General features: G+C 39.3%; 1 protein-coding gene across 5 annotated transcripts in view; it reads left to right on the top strand.

Moving 5' to 3' along the window:
• Positions 1-16754, top strand: part of ATRN (attractin) — a 159916-nt gene that overhangs the window by 64395 nt on the left and 78767 nt on the right. For all 5 annotated transcript variants that reach the window (XM_060613551.3, XM_060613532.3, XM_060613525.3 and 2 more), the window contains exons 8-13: positions 333-576; positions 1320-1503; positions 2544-2698; positions 5546-5630; positions 13851-14071; positions 16272-16393. In XM_060613551.3, the coding sequence (XP_060469534.2) occupies positions 333-576; positions 1320-1503; positions 2544-2698; positions 5546-5630; positions 13851-14071; positions 16272-16393 (1011 nt within the window). The remainder of the gene's footprint in view (positions 1-332; positions 577-1319; positions 1504-2543; positions 2699-5545; positions 5631-13850; positions 14072-16271; positions 16394-16754) is intronic.

Here is a 16754-nt window from a genome sequence, read left to right as displayed (position 1 = left end):
ACTGAATAATCACTTTCATTTCCTTGTTTTTGTGGTTTATGGTAGGATAAGGGAACTTTTCAACTTTATCTTCCCAACACATTTTATACCGTTAGAGATCTTGTATGAGGAAGTCCAAGAACAGTGGTGAAGTGTTGGGAGATGCAGAATATGATTTGTTTCATTTTATCTTGTTCCTTTCTCTGGCCTTTTCCTAATAAGTCACTGAAAGGTGTATTTCACTAGCACTTTTTAAGCTAAGAATAATATTGAGGTTTTGAACTTCTCCTTTTCCTTCTCAGATTTGATCCTTTTGATGTGTTTTAGAATTTTGTTTACATTTTTTCCCCTAGGATAAAATTTACATGTACGGAGGAAAAATTGATTCGACAGGGAATGTGACCAATGAGTTGAGAGTGTTCCATATTCATAATGAATCATGGGTGTTGTTGACCCCTAAAGCCAAAGAGCAGTATGCAGTGGTCGGGCACTCAGCACACATTGTCACGTTGAAAACTGGCCGAGTGGTCATGCTGGTCATCTTTGGTCATTGCCCTCTCTATGGATATATAAGCAATGTACAGGAATATGACTTGGGTAGGTGTATTTTTTCTAGTGATTCTTTTAAAACCTTTATCCGTATTGTTTTGACTGTTCAACAAGAGTCCACCTAACTTTGACCCAGTACTTTATCTTGAAACGCAGTGAATGTTGCTATATTACTATTGAAATTCAGATCCTTGCTGCTGCTAAGTAGTATATATTTGTTACTGTCAGTTTGGCGAGGAGCCAAAGATGGCACTAAATGCTTTAGGTGTTGGAAATAAAGTAAATAAATAAAAGTGATTTGGAACTACAAGTATTCTGACAAAAAAAAAAAAAATTAGAACACCCTTTAGAGATTGGGTTAATGGACTGTGATTTCCCCTTAATGTGTAATCTTTCCATTGGTTAAATTTTATTATATCTGCTGTTTTGGTGCAGGAGTACTGCCCATAATTGACAGTTTGAGAAAGTAGGCCCATAAAGTACATCTGGGTATTGGTCACTGAAGGTCATGGGGTATTAAGTGTTCAACTGAGGGGAATCTGGGTCTCTTAAATTTAATGTAATTATTTTCCTGCATGGTATATTAGACCATCAGATCATTTAACAGGTTGATGTTTGACCACCTGGTTTTGTTATAAGTTTTAGATGGCTTTCCTTTAAAAATTAAAAGGTAAAAGAAATTTATATGTATCAAGTCTCCTGAAATCTCTCATTGTAAACTAATTGGTCATTTAAAGTATTAGGGGAGGAGGAGCCTGCAACATTTGCGTTTAACTGTTTTCCCTTTCCAGCTAAGAACACATGGGGTATATTACATACCCAGGGTGCCCTTGTCCAAGGGGGCTATGGCCACAGCAGTGTCTATGACTACAGGACCAGGGCCCTGTACGTACATGGCGGCTACAAGGCTTTCAGCGCCAATAAATACCGGCTCGCAGATGATCTCTACAGATACGATGTGGACACCCAGATGTGGTGGGTGCTTTTTCTTGAGCTTTTACTCTAAGGTGTGAATTCTGGCAATTGTCCGGAAGATATTGTGTTATATTTTTGTTTTCAGGCCTAGCAGATAATTCAATTCAGCGTTGTAGATAGGAAAGTTGGGAAAGAAGCAGAAGGTAATAGTGTAGCTAGTTTATTTTGTTGCATTATTCTATAATTTTGTAGTAGATTGATTAGAAGATGCTTTGTATTTTTTGACTGGTTTTTCAATTTTCATACACTCAGTACCACTGTAAAATTTTAGCTCTTCAGAATCCTGAGGAGTCAATTGTTCTACAAAGCTGAGCTTATGCACATTGTTGTAATTAAGTAAAATCTACCCATTTTTTAACCTTTTCTTGATGACCGAAGTGTCATCATTGGGGTTAGTTACTGGCTTCATTGCATGAAATCATCAAACAGAGGTGGTCTCAGGACCTAAATTAGAGCAGTACTCCCTCTCCTATAAATTGAACTATATAAAGTATGCTAATTTTAATAAATGTAAAGCAGATTTGAATGATGAAATAATGTGATTATATAAAGCATGGTTTCTCTTTTTGTATTTCCTTACATATTTGAGACCATGCTATGGATACCAGTTTACATTCTGTCAGTCATTAAAATGTCTGTCATTTTAGTGGCTGTGTAAATACTCTGTCGTGTGGGTGTACTAAGCTTGAACAGTTGGAAGTTCTGGTTTCTAGTTTTTGTCTTATTAATAAGGCATTATACATAAGCTTTTGTCTGTATTTTATGTGATTTCTACCCAGAAACTGGAATTATAAGGTCATAAGTTAAGTTATGATCATTTTTAAGACTCTTAATGTGCTTTGTCAAAATTCTCATAGATCTTTAAGGTTTTACATATTTATTTATTGTTGAGAAAGTTACTTATATATAGGGAAAAATCTAGAGGTATTTGCACATTTGGTTCTAAAGTTAAGAAATTGGTTGTGTTTGCATTAGCAAATAGATGATAAATATCCTAAAAAACTAACCTTGTATTTATTATTTTTAAATAAACTCAAAAGGACCATTCTTAAGGACAGCCGATTTTTCCGTTACTTGCACACAGCTGTGATAGTGAGTGGAACCATGCTGGTGTTTGGAGGAAACACACACAATGACACATCCATGAGCCATGGCGCCAAATGCTTCTCTTCAGATTTCATGGCTTACGACATTAGTAAGTTTCCCAAAGCCATTTTAGTTTTGAAGAATCTTCTTTTGTCTATAAGCAGCATTTTATTTGTGTATGTATGTCTGTATGTTTGTTTTCGAGAGAGAGAGCATGAGTGGGGGAAGGGAAGAGAGAGAGAGAGAGGGAGACAGAGAATCTGAGCCAGGTTTCACCTGTTAGTGCAGAGACCAATGTGGGGCTTTGACCCATGAACCACAAGATCATGACCTGAGCGGAAGTCGGATGCTCAACTGACTGAGCCACCCAGGCGCCCTATAAACAACATTTTAGAAGAAACTGAAAATATTGGTAGTTGAAAATGGTCAGGCCATTTGAAAGAGGTCCAAATGGTATTCTAAAAATTTTTTTAAATATTTATTTATTTTTGAGAGAGAGAACACATGAGAGTGGGGGTGGGGAGCAGAGAGAGAGGGGGACAGAGGATCTAAAGCGAGCCCCACATGGGGCTCATGCTCACAACTGCAAGATCATGACCAGAACCAAAGCTGGATGCTTAACCGACAGAGCCACCCAGCCACCCCCCAAATGGTATTTTTATATTCATATGACAAATATTGCACATCTATTAAAAAGTATTACTTCTATATTAAGTTCTTGTTTATATTTTTATTTAAATTTTTGATATTTTTCTATATTGAGTTCTATTAAGTGAAGTCACCCCCATCAATTGGTTGAATGTTAATTTTTGAGGATGGGTTGGGGTGAGCAGCCTCCGTGTTACACATGAATGACTTATATAATAGTGTTACGTAGTTGTTACCACCAGCATTGTGTTAAGTTGGTTTAACCAATAGCTTTATCTCATTCCCTAAAAATTGTTTTTACACATTCTTGATGATTATACTTTTTGACATGGAACTTTATCAAAAATTTTGGTGTGGTAATATACTTGACCAGAAGAGGGCAGTATGTGTTCATGCAAAACAAATACTAGAAGTTCTCTTGTATCATCAGATGTTCTTTTTTAACAGACATATATGTGCCAGCCACTAAGCTCGGAGATTGTAAGATGAGTAAATTACAGTGCTGGGACTCATAGTGGGGGAGGCAGAGAACAGACGATATAATTGCAATTCAGGGTGTTGCTTGCTCTTAGAAGAATACATGAAAGCATCTTTGGGCATTCTTTAACTCAAGAGAGTAAGGATTATGGTCAGGGAAATTCTTGAGGTCAGATCCACATTCTTTGGACCTTGAGGTCAGGTCCAAATTCTTGAGGATGGTCCATCCAGGCTGGGTCCCCAGGAAGTCAGCTAGGTGAAGTTAGGCAGCACTTGTACCCTATTGCTGGGTATCTGGTGTGCCCATGGTAGAAGGTGCTTTTTACCAAGGCTGGAAGTAGAAGGAGAGGGACTGGGTTGGGAGGAAGGGAATAATTGGGTTTAGGTACATGTTCAGCTGGAGATGACTGTGGGACTGAGCCATACAGAGGTCAGTGGGAAGCCTTAGGCAGGGGCAAGCCTCTAGGGAGCATGTGTCATCAAGGATGAGCAGACAGCCAGAGGATGGATGGATAAAGAAGTTTGAAGGAGAGTGGAGACTGTGAAAACATGTCAGAGAAGCAGGAGGAAAGTGAGGCAAGATTGGTGACCTGTGAGGGAGCGGTTAACAATGGGTGCAGAAGAATTAAGTAAAACAAGGACTCTAGGGCCTGTTGGATTTGACAACAAAGATGTCCTTTGTTAGCTTGTAGTCAGGGAGGAGGAGTAATCCAGATAGCAGCGATGTAAGGTCAGATGTACAACATGAATGTTAAGTGTTTTAGTGAAAAAAGAAAAGAGAAAAAAACCCAACCCACTTCTCTGTGAAGGGAAGAAAAGGCTTACATAAGTTGAGTGCCTCCTTGGGCACATTTAAATGCTGTGGTGAAAGCCAGGTGGAACAAGAGAAAGCAGTTCCCGCCATCCTGTGGTTTTAGGGAGGGAAGCAAGGTGGGTGGGCAGGAAGCTATGAGAGTTGGTGGCCTCTGTTCTCTGTGTGAAGAAGACCACAGAGTCTAGGCTGGGGAGAAGGAAGTGAAAGCTGTTATTGTCAGAGTTGAATAAAGGTCTGGATCAAGTGGAAGAACCTTTGCTTAGTGAGTATGAATGTCTGAGTGTCTCTGAGGGGAGTGTGAGTGAGGTTGGCAGCATTCTGCAGCACCAGTTGGATTAAGGTACAGAAGGGAAGTTGCTGACATGCAACAAAACAGAAAAATTGGTAGGTCTAGGGAACCTAGAAAAGGACTTTAAAAAAAATTTTTTTTTTTAAACGTTTATTTATTTTTGAGACAGAGAGAGACAGAGCATGAACGGGGGAGGGGCAGAGAGAGAGGGAGACACTGAATCGGAAGCAGGCTCCAGGCTCTGAGCCATCAGCCCAGAGCCCGACACGGGGCTCGAACTCACGGACCGCGAGATCGTGACCTGAGCTGAAGTCGGACGCTTAACCGACTGAGCCACCCAGGCACCCCAAGGACTTTTTAAAAAACTAGGTGAAGTTTGAACTGGAAAATAATTATGGAACCCACATATTTTACTTACATAAGTTTTGAAAAATGTCAAATTAAGAAACACTCTAGTGGGTAAAAGTGATAGGCAACAGAGTGAGTGATGTGAGTGTTAAGGATGTTACATGCATTCGTGAATTAGAATTGCCATATTGTCCTGCCTCCCATGCCCTGTTGTTCTGCTGCTGCTGTATTTTACCTCCGAAATAATGGTGTGATTAAGAAAAACTGAGAGATACGTTTTATGAGTTGTGCTTGTTGCGGTCTTCTTCCCAAAGAAGATGCGAGTTCCTAACTGATTATGAATAACAATTCCTTCTGAAATGCGCTTTTCTTGCTCCTAGCTTGTGACCGCTGGTCAGTGCTTCCCAGACCTGATCTTCATCATGACGTCAACAGATTTGGCCACTCGGCAGTCTTACACAACAGGTAATTAATTGGAGAAGAAGCATTTGCTCCTTTTCTCTTGTGTTTAAAATGAAAGTGAGGTTACACATGAGATAGTGGAGTTGGACTTACGTATTATTTGCAGGATTCCCTCAGCCCGTTCGTTTTTCATGGAATTTTGTACATACGGATTTCCTGATTTATATTTAAAATATCTGGTGTGGGGAAATTCAAATCAAAACCACACTGAGATACCACCTCACACTGGTCAGAGTGGCTAAAATGAACAACTCAGGAGACAACAGATGCTGGCGAGGATGTGGAGAAACGGGAACCCTCTTGTACTGTTGGTGGGAATGCAAACTGGTGCAGCCGCTCTGGAAAACAGTATGGAGGTTCCTCAAAAAATTAAAAATAGAACTACCCTACGACCCAGCAATAGCACTACTAGGAATTTATCCAAGGGATACAGGAGTGCTGATTCATAGGGGCACATGCACCCCAATGTTTATAGCAGCACTATCAACAATAGCCAAATTATGGAAAGATCCCAAATGTCCATCAGCTGACGAATGGATAAAGAAGATGTGGTTTATATATACAAAGGAATACTGCTTGGCAATGAGAAAGGATGCAGTCCTGCCATTTGCAACAACGTGGATGGAACTGGAGGGTATTATGCTAAGTGAAATAAGTCAGGCAGAGAAAGACAGATATCATATGTTTTCACTCATATGTGGAACTTGAGAAACATAACAGAAGACTGTGGGGGAAGGGAAGTGGAAAAAATAGTTTCAAACAGAGAGGGAGGCAAACCATAAGAGGCTCTTAAATACAGAGAAGAAACTGAGGGTTGATGGTGGGGGAGGTGCGGGGGAGAGGGGAAAATGGGTGATGGGCATTGAGGAGGACACTTGTCGGGATGAGCACTGGGTGTTGTAAGTGATGAATCACGGGAATCTACCCCCAAAACCAAGAGCACACTGTATACACTGTTATGTTAACTAACCTGACCATAAATTATATTAAAAAAAATTTTTTTTAAAGAGGAAAAAAATAAAATAAAATATCTGATGTCGATTTGAATTCCTTGTGATGCCAAGTTTGTTGGTGTGGTTTTGTTGGCATGCAGGGGTATGCTACGTTTGGTGCTGTCTCATGGGACAGCGAGAGTTATGCTCAGTTGCTGTCTTCCGCCCTCCGCTGTTCGCTGTTGTCTGCACCACTTGGGTTGTCAGGTCTCTCACAGTTGTATCTGAGTGGTAAAGAGAGATTTCAGTGGCGGGCGAGGTAGAGGAATAGAGATGGGAAGACTGCGAAACTTCATATAGATCAATCTGTAGTGCTTGGATAATCTGAAGTCCGTACTCCATTTCCTTGCATCGCTCAAAAATGCCTGGCCCGAGCTAACAGAGTTCTTCGTGAATCTGCTCCTGGAGAAGGAGGATCCAGAATGGCCACTCTGCCTGTTGCTTACTTTGTGCTTTAAAGATTTTTGATTTCCTAAACAGCCTAATCATGTTCTTAACTTTTCCCATTTTGTTTCAGCTGTTATGAGTGTTGTCTGTTTTACCTTCTAAAGTTCTGAGCCTTATCAACCCTGGAACTATTTAAATGCTATAACGCCAACATTATGTTAGGATTTCCTTGACTTTCAAAATTTCTGTTGTTACGATGCAAGATGAGATGAAGACCTGGACATGTCTTGGGGATGTCGTGAGGGAAGAATCGACAGAATTCAGACACTTAGATATTGGGAAAAGGTGACATCTTTTTAAAGTAATAACTTAGCTGAAATGTAGTGATAAATATGGTTTTCCTATGAGAACATTTGATGGTATAGACTGACAACTTTACTAATCGAAGTGTCATCTTAAATTGTAAGCTTGTACTTTATCAGTGTAGGAAAACCCTGAAGTTTTCTAGTGTATGCCTCCTGATGCTTTCATCTGAAAAGCCGCAGGGCCATTTTGTCGTCCTCTTGCCTATGGGTGTCTGGGCCTCTGCTTTATTCATCTTTGTGCTCCTGGTTCTCCTGGCACAGGATTTGACACATAATAGGCGTTTGCTAAATCGTGACAGCTGTTAGTACAGTGATGGTAACTAGCAGATAAATGGATCTTCTGTTAAAACATTCTTTGGTTTTATACAAACTCAGAGAAGTTGATAGTTTACCATACGATAGAATTTAACCACGAATCAGAATTAGGAATGGCTTGCCTGGGTTATAATAAGGTTTTCATTTTTGTGTAATTCCAGTGGTATGTTTGGGCCTGTATGTGAATAATCTGTGCATGTGGGGCAGGGTTGGGGGAGGGCAGCGGAAGACGAGAGAGGCCACGGCTAGTTTAATCTTGTGAAAGAAAGAATTTACTCAAAGAGAAACTTGGATTCATATCATTTCTTCGTATCCCGTATTCCAAGTGGTGGTTTTTCTTAACTGATGAGCAGCGTTGGGTGAGCTGTGCCTCACTTAAGTTGTTGTTTTCGTGGGTTTTGTGAGGGAGGTGGGAAGAAGAGCTGGTTCTGAGGCACCGAGGCTGCGTAGATGCCGCTGCACCTTTTTCCGGCTCCAGGCCTTTTTGAAGGGCTCTGCGTGCCTCCCATAGCCAACGTGTGACCAGATGGATTCAGAGTTGCTGAAAACACCAGCTGCACCAGGAGGGGGATGGAGCTTATTTGGTTGAAGCAGCAGATTGACTAGTTGAATCCAGACTGCTTAATGCGATACTAATCCAATAATGAGATTAAAAATTAAATGTAAGACTCATTTTTGGTAATTGAAATGTGTCAATTTTTAAATATAATATATGGCAAATACATAAGAGAGCCACAAAATCTTTATGCTTTAGTAAACTAGTCTTGTGTTAATTTGAAGGAAATTGAGGCAAGTGAGAGTAAATTATTCTACATGTCATTGTGGGTTAGTTCTAAACTTCCTGGCACGTTGTAGGATCTTGGAGTTGGAAGAGTTCTGGAAGTTACCTGCTCGAAACTTCCACTTAATGCAGGCATCCCCTTTAAACATGTCCAGGGATGGAAAACTCACCTAAGAAGGAAGCTCCTTCCTTTCCTGCAGACGCCAGTTATTAGCGGGTTCTCCTTTATATTACCTGGAATCGACTTCTATCTTCTGTCTTCTGTCTTCTGTCTTCTGCTGATTGATCTTGTTTCTGTTCTTCAGATTTTTGCAGGAGATTATTATATTTAAGGATAGTGCTGTGTCTCCTGTCTATACAGTCCCCAACCTAACTCTTTCTTCAGGTTCTGATCTGGCACAGTGGATGGCAGGATTGAGGATGTACCAGCACACAATCACACAAGAGAGATACCATGTGTATGACAGATATGGCCCAGTATACTTTGTGATACAGACTGCATCATTTGCTGGCATTGGCCTTCCATGATAGCATTTAAGAACTTTCCCTGGAGCTGTTATACAACTGCTTTTATTTTGAATAGGTGTGATTCTGGCATATATGGCCTGTTAAACAGCTTTATTCTGTGTTAATCACACAGAATAGGTGTGATTCTGCATATATGGCCTGTTACAAATATCAACAACAGGAGCTGATATACACAACAAATTGAATATACTAAAAGTCTATAGTTTGATAAATTTTGACATAAGTATACACTTGTAAAATCATCACCACAATCAAGATAACATATCCATCACCCACAAACGTCCTTGTTCAAAAATGTCCCCCGTCTTTATTCATGAGGGATATTGCTCCATCGTTTTATGTTTTTTTATGACATATTTGTCTGATTAATACTGGACAGAATAAATTGAGAGGTATTCTTTCCCCCTTTATTTTCTGAGAGTTCATAAAGGATTGGTATTACTACTTTACATGTTTGATGTTTGATAGAATTCATCAGGGACTTGGTAGAATTCATCTGGGCCTGGGCTTTTCTTCGTGGGAAGATTTTTAATTGGTAATCCAGTCTCTTTACTTGTGGTACGTTTATCTATTCAGATTTCCTATTTTTTGTTAAGCAGTTTCTTTAGCTTTTTTTTTTTTAATTGTGATAAAATTTTCATAACGTAAGATTTACCATCTTAACCAGTTTTAAGCGTATGGTTTAGTGGCACTAGGTGTGTTCACATTGTGTGTAACCATCACTGCCGTTCATCTCCTGAACTTTTTCATCATGCACAATTGAAACTGTCTCCCCATTAAACAGTAACTCCTCATTCTGCTCTGCCCCCTGTCTTTGGCAACCAGCATTCTCCTTTCTGTCTCTGTGAATTTAACTCCTTTGGGTACCTTTAGTTGGAATCATACAGTGTTTGTATTGTTGTGGCTAGCTTATTTCACTTAGCAGAATATCATCAGGGTTCATTCATCCATGCTGTACATGTGTCAGAATTTCTTTCCTTTTTAAGGCTGAATAATAAATATTCCTTTGTGTATATATTCCACATTCTGTTTATCAGTAGACACTCGGTTTGCTTCCAACTTTGCCTGTTGCAAATAAGGCTGCTGTAAACATGGATGTACAAATATGTATTTGAGTCGTAGCTTTCAGTTATTTTTTTTTTAATTTATTTTTTTAAATTTACACCCAAGTTAGTTAGCATATAGTGCAACAATGATTTCAGGAGTAGATTCCTTAGTGCCCCTTACCCATTTAGCCCACCCCCCGTCCCACAACCCCTCCAGTAACCCTCAGTTTGTTGTCCATATTTAAGAGTCTCTTATGTTTTGTCCCCCTCCCTGTTCTTACATGATTTTTCCTTTCCTTCCCTTATGTTCATCTGTTTTGTATCTTAAAGTCCTCACATGAGTGAAGTCATATGATATTTGTCTTTCTCTAATTCTGCTTAGCATTATACCCTCTAGTTCCATCCATCGTAGTTGCAAATGGCAAGATTTCATTCTTTTTGGTTGCCGAGTAATACTCCATTGTATGTATATACCACATCTTCTTTATCCATTCATCCATCGATGGACATTTGGGCTCTTTCCACACTTTGGCTATTGTTGATAGTCTAGCTTTCTTTCTTTGGGGTATATACCCAGAAGTGGAATTGCTGAATCATGTTGTAGCTCTACTTTTTAATTTTTTGAAGAATGAGTCACTTTCAGTAGTAAGTCTTGCTAGGAATTTGTTGCATTTAACTTGTCTAATTTGTTGGCATAAAAGTCCATAGTATTTCTTTATATGCTTTTTAATCTTTATAAGGTCAACAATGATGTCCCTTCTTCATTCCTAATTTTGTTAATTTATTTTCCGTCTATGTTCTTGGTCATTCTAACGCGTTGTCAATTTTGTTGATTTTTTAAAGAACAAACTATTGATTTCATTTATTTTTCTCTGTTTTTTTTTTTGTATATATTTTATTGTTTTTTTCTATATCATTTTCTCCCTTCTGATTGCTTTGGGTTTAGTTTGTTTTTCTTTTTCTAGTTTCTTAAGGTGGAAGCTTAGGTTATTGATTTTAGATCCTTTTTCCCCCAATGTATGTGTTTAAAGCTGTAAGTTTGTCTGTAAGCACTACTTTAATCCCATCCCATAAACTTTTAAAATGGCATATTTTTGTTTTTATTTAGTTAAAAATATTCTCTAATTTCCCTTGTGATTTCTTCTTTGACCCATAGATTATTCAGAATATGTTGTTTGTTTTTCAGATATTTGTAGAGTTCACAGACTTTCTGCCTGTTGATTTCTAATTTAATTCCATTTTGGGGATTAGAGAACATATTTTGAAGATTTCTTTTCTTAAAAAAAACACTTATTGAAGGGAGTGGGGGGAAAAACGCAAATATTTACTGAGTTTTTTTTATGGTCTAGCATATATGGTCTATTCTGGAGAATGTTCCATGTGCCCTTGAAAAGAATATATGTGTTATTCTATTTGGGTGGAGTGTTCCATAGATGTCAGTTAAGTCAAATTGGTTGATAATGTTGTTCAAGTGTTGTGTAGCCTTGTTGATTTTATGCCTAGTTGTTTTCTCATTATTAAGAGTGAGATGTTGAAGTCTTCAACTATTATTGTTACTTTACTCTTTCTCAGTAAGGCAGTCCTGCCAGCAAAGAATTTTCTTAGTCTTTGTTTATCTGGGGATGTCTTTATTTCAGTTTCATTGTGGAAGGATAGTTTTGTTGGTTAAAAAAATGTTATTTGACGCTTTTTACTTTCTGTACTTTGAATATTTCAGTCCTCTGCCTTCTGGCTTCCATTGTGTCTTAGCCATTAATCTTAGTGTGATTCTCTTGTATGTGATGCGTTATCCTACTTTTATTGCTTTCAAGAGTTTCTCTTTGTTTGGGTTTTTTAGCAGTTTTTATTAATTAATTAATAAGTTAATTTGTTTTCAGGAGTAGAATTTAGTGATTCATCACTTACATATAACATCCAGGGCTCAACACAACAAGCACCCTCCTAATACTCATCACCCATTTAGCCCATTCCCTGCCCACCTTCCCTCAGCAGTTTTTAATTATAATGTGTGTAAGTATGGATCTTTTTGCGACTATCCTACTTGGAATTTGTTGAATTTTATGGATGTATAGATTAATAATTTTCATCAAATCTGGGGAGTTTTCAACCATTATTTTTTTTAATGTGTTTTCTGTTCTCTCTCTTTTCTTTCTGGGACTCCCATTATGCTTATGTATGATGCTTGATAGTTTCCCACAAGTCTCTGAGGCTCTTTTCATTTTCTTTGATTAAAAAATTTTTTTTTCTTCAGATTATATAATCGTTATTGATATATCTTTTTTTAATTTTTAGGATTTTATTTAAATCCAAATTAGTTAACATATAGTATAATAATGATTTCAGGAATAGAATTTAGTGATTCATCACTTACATATAACACCCAGTGCTCATCCCAACAAGTGCCCTCCTTAATGGCCATCACCTATTTAGCCCATCCCCCCATACATCTCCCCTCCAGCAACCCTCAGTTTGTTCTCTGTATTTAAGAGTCCCTTATGGTACTATTGATGTATGTTTAAATTCACTGTTTCTTTCCTCTGCCAGGTCAAGTCAGCTGAGTCCCTCTAGTGAATTTTTCATTTCACTTACTGTACTTTTCAACTCCAGAACTTCCTTTTAATTGTTCCTTATAATTGGTATCTCTTTATGGGTATTCTTTACCTGTTGAGTCGCTCGTATCCTATTTTGACTTAATTCTTCAGACAGTTTTCTTTGAATATATTTGTAATAGCTGATTTGAAGCCTTTGTCTCTTGAGTCCAACATGTGGGCCATCCCAGAGACCGTTTTGATGGACTGTTTTGCTTCCTCTATTTGGTTCACATTCTTGTTTCTTTGCATATATTGTAACATTTTATTGAAACGGAAACATTTTAGGTAGTATCAGATGTGGATTCTGATTCCCCCACCTTCACCACTGTGGGTTGTTGCTGTTTGTTTAGTGTCTTGTCTAGACTGACTCAGTAGAGTCTGTCTCCCCCAGTGTACCACTGCTGATTTTTCTGCCTAGTTTTTTTTCCCCCCCCTTGTTTTTATTTTTAAACCTGACTTACTAGGGGTTGCCTCTGAAGAGTCCTAGTGTTTTGTGTTTTGTTTTTGTTTTTTAAGTGGTAGGGGAGAGAATGGTTTTTAGATACCACAATCTAAATACCAGTTATATTCATTGCTACTAGGTTGGTCCTACCCTTTTAAGAAGATAAGTCAAAGAGACGCTTTGTTGGACTGCCTGGCTGGCTCTGTGGGTTAAGTGTCCCACTTTGGCTCAGGTCATGGTTTCATGGTTCATGAGTTCAAGCCCCACATCAGGCTCTCTGCTGTCAGCCCAGAGCCCACTTCAGATCCTGTCTCCCTCTGTCTCTGCCCCTCCCCCACTTGCACTTCTCTCTGTCTGTCTCTCAAAAATAAACATTAAAAAATTTTTTCAAAGAAAAGCTTTGTTGTTCTTAAATGAAAAGCGGTGTGTGTGTGCATGTGTGTCTGTGTGTGTTTGATTTCCTTTTTCCCCTCCCCTCACTAGATAAATGCTAACATACAATATATACTTTTCTCTGCATTTCCTTTTTTTTCACATAGCAATAGATCCTGAAGGTCACTCCAGAGCAGTATGTAGAAATCGTGCTCATTCCTTTTTACATCTACCGACTGCTGTTTCATTGTGTGGATATACCATTGTTTATTCACATCACATCCCGAATGGATGGGCATTTGGGGACATTTTGTCTAAGGATTGTAAGAAGCATTTCATGCCTTTGTTTATAGAAACTTTCAGTAAACTATGCCTCTCCTTTTTTTTTTTTTTTCTCCCTGTAGCACCATGTATGTATTTGGTGGTTTCAATAGTCTCCTCCTCAGTGACATCCTGGTATTCACCTCGGAACAGTGTGAAGCACACCGGAGTGAAGCTGCTTGTCTAGCGGCAGGGCCCGGCATCCGGTGTGTGTGGGACACAGGGTCATCTCAGTGCATCTCCTGGGAGTTGGCAACTGAAGCACAAGAAGAAAAGTTAAAATCAGAATGTTTTTCCAAAGGAAGTATGTTTTTATCCTTTTCTTAAAATTTAATTAATTTGAAATCTCATTTTGTCTGAATCGTGGAAGCACTTAAGATATATTCATTTTTTATCTTCATTTTATTATCCAGAATTATTTGGTAATAACTGGAGCAAAGGCTTATGGGTGATTAAAAATTGGTTTCTAAACATTTTTACGATAGATGGGATCATGCCACATGGCTCCTAGAAGTCATGAGTGATGGAGACAAAACCTTAGCATTGCATAGATTTTTGTATACCAACTCCTGAACCTAGCAGTTGGTCTCAGGCAATGCAATCCAGGACAACCTTTTTGTGACGATGAAAGTATATTACATGTGCATTGTCTCAGTATGGGAGCTACTAGTCACATGTGGCTATATGAGACACTTGAAATGAGACTGGTGAGACCAAAGAATTGAATTTTAAACTTTAATTAACTTAAATTAAAAAATTACAGGGGTGCCTGGGTGGCTCAGTCAGTTAAGCATCTGACTTTGGCCCAGGTCACGAACTCGCGGTTTGTGAGTTCGAGCCCCGTGTCGGGCTCCGTGCTGACAGCTCAGAGCCCGGAGCCTGCTTCGGATTCTGTGTCTCCCTCTCTGCCCCTCCCCCGCTCATGCTCTGTCTCTCTCTGTCTCAGAAATAAAGAAACATTTAAAAAATTTTTAAAAAAATTACATGAGGCTAGTGGCTACCATATTGGATTATGCAGTTCTGATGTTAAGGATGAGATTAAGAGGGGCAACCCAGAAAAGCTATGTTGGAGTAGATTGTTCTAGTGGATAGAGGTAGAGTTGCTCTCTATGCAGAGTACTCTTCTGTAGCTTCTCTAGCTGGGCACAGCAATGATAGCAAGGCAAGAGAGTTGCTGAGGATGACCAGTGGTCCTAGCTTTTAGAACTACCCCTTATGTTTTCCAGGCTTTCTTCACCTTGTCTACTTAGCTTCTTATGCTTTTGCTCTGGCTTACAGCACAGTGTAATACAGTGAGATAATATCTGTAATAAAGTGAGGTAATATCCTACCTTTAAAAGTAAGAAAAATGTCTCTGCAAAGTATTTGTTCACTTCAATTAATTTAAAGAATGTTGGCTGAATTTCTTAACTGTTAGAGTTGGTGTAGCATGTTACCATGAGGGTTATGGTGGATAGAGTCAGCTTTTACTGTCCTGGAACGCTTCAAATTAAGATGAATATAAATCCTCAAAAAGGACACCCAGGCAACTTCCCAGTGAGCGCTGAAGAACAGAGAGGACCAGAACCTGGTAGGGTTCAAAGGGATAAAATCTGTGAAATTGGTTTTTTTTTTTTTAATCCAGGTTTTAAAAGTTCAAATTAAATGTACATGATTATAGAAAATAATATTTAATTACCTTAGATGGTTCAGTATGAATCCCTTTGCCGTGAACTTATCTCAGATGTCATATCCCTGGTCACTCTTCTTTCTGTGTGGGCCCAGTCCGTGGGGCGATGACCAGAGGAGGACATCAGCAACCCAAGGAGCATGCTTCGTGGGGGTGGGCCCTGCCTTGTCTTGTCCATGGGTTCCATCACGTGCCATGTTCGCAAGTGGATCAACAGATGAAGCAGCATGGTTGTATGGGCTCTCTTTTGTTGCTGACCTTGGCCTGTCAGGGGTCCACAGGAGATGCAGCAGGTCTGTAGTAGCCCAGAAGATCTCAAACTTAAGACTCTCAGATTTACATACATGTGTACAGAATGTATCTCAGCCTGGTGCCTCCTTTGGGCTTCTGTGGTGCTGCCTGCTTCCTGTGCCCAGATTAGCCTTGCATTTACAGCTAGGAGGAGTGGTTTGGTCTGTGACGTTACTTTGTTTGGGTCCTCGACAGCTCTTGGTGTTCATTCTATTGCTAGCTGCTTTTTTTCTCAGGGAAAAAAAGTATTCAGAGAACCTGACCTGCTTCCATTATATCTCATTATCGTTGAATGAAATGAATATATCTTTGTTTTTCCCTCTCTGTGTACTTTCTATGGGAGTAGGGGGCTTACAAAAGAGTGTTTCTTTAAACTTCTTAACTTATTTCTAAATATTCTCTTAACGTGAGCACACCAGTATATTTTCCTGCCAGTTTTACTTATTTTACTTCCCATCCCTTGTTAACATTTTTTAAAAACCTTAGTCTCAGATTTTTCTGAGGAGGAGCTGTCACAGTTGATGAATTTTTCTTCTTTTCGTAGCTCTTGACCATGACAGATGCGACCAGCACACTGATTGTTACAGCTGCACAGCCAACACCAACGACTGCCACTGGTGCAATGACCATTGTGTCCCTGTGAACCACAGCTGCACGGAAGGCCAGGTCAGGGGCCGTCTCTCAAGGATTTCAGAGGATGAAAGGGCCCCGGGGTGGGGGGGGGGGGGGTCAGGTGTAAGACTATAGCGTGTATGGTACAAATACTGGCCCAGACTTATTTTTAAAACCTTTGGTGTGGATTTGGATTTTATTATATCACTTAGGTTTTCTTTTAGGAAGGGCTGCTATGTGCATCATAATTTCAAAGGTCCTGCTGGCCACAAGGGTTGATGTGTAGTGTTTTAGAAGAGAGCAGGACTATTCTTCTGTGTACTCCCTACTCCTTAGAGGCATGACTGTAGCTAAGTGCTGGATGTTTGGTGTGAGTGAGCTCACTCTACCTGTGCAAGCTTTTGGGAGCAAGTTT

This window comes from Panthera onca, chromosome A3, assembly GCF_046562875.1.
Source record: "Panthera onca isolate mPanOnc1 chromosome A3, mPanOnc1 haplotype 2, whole genome shotgun sequence".
NCBI lineage: Eukaryota > Metazoa > Chordata > Mammalia > Carnivora > Felidae > Panthera > Panthera onca.
The sequence above is the reverse complement of the archived record's forward strand: the minus strand, read 5'-3'. Positions and strand labels throughout refer to the sequence as shown.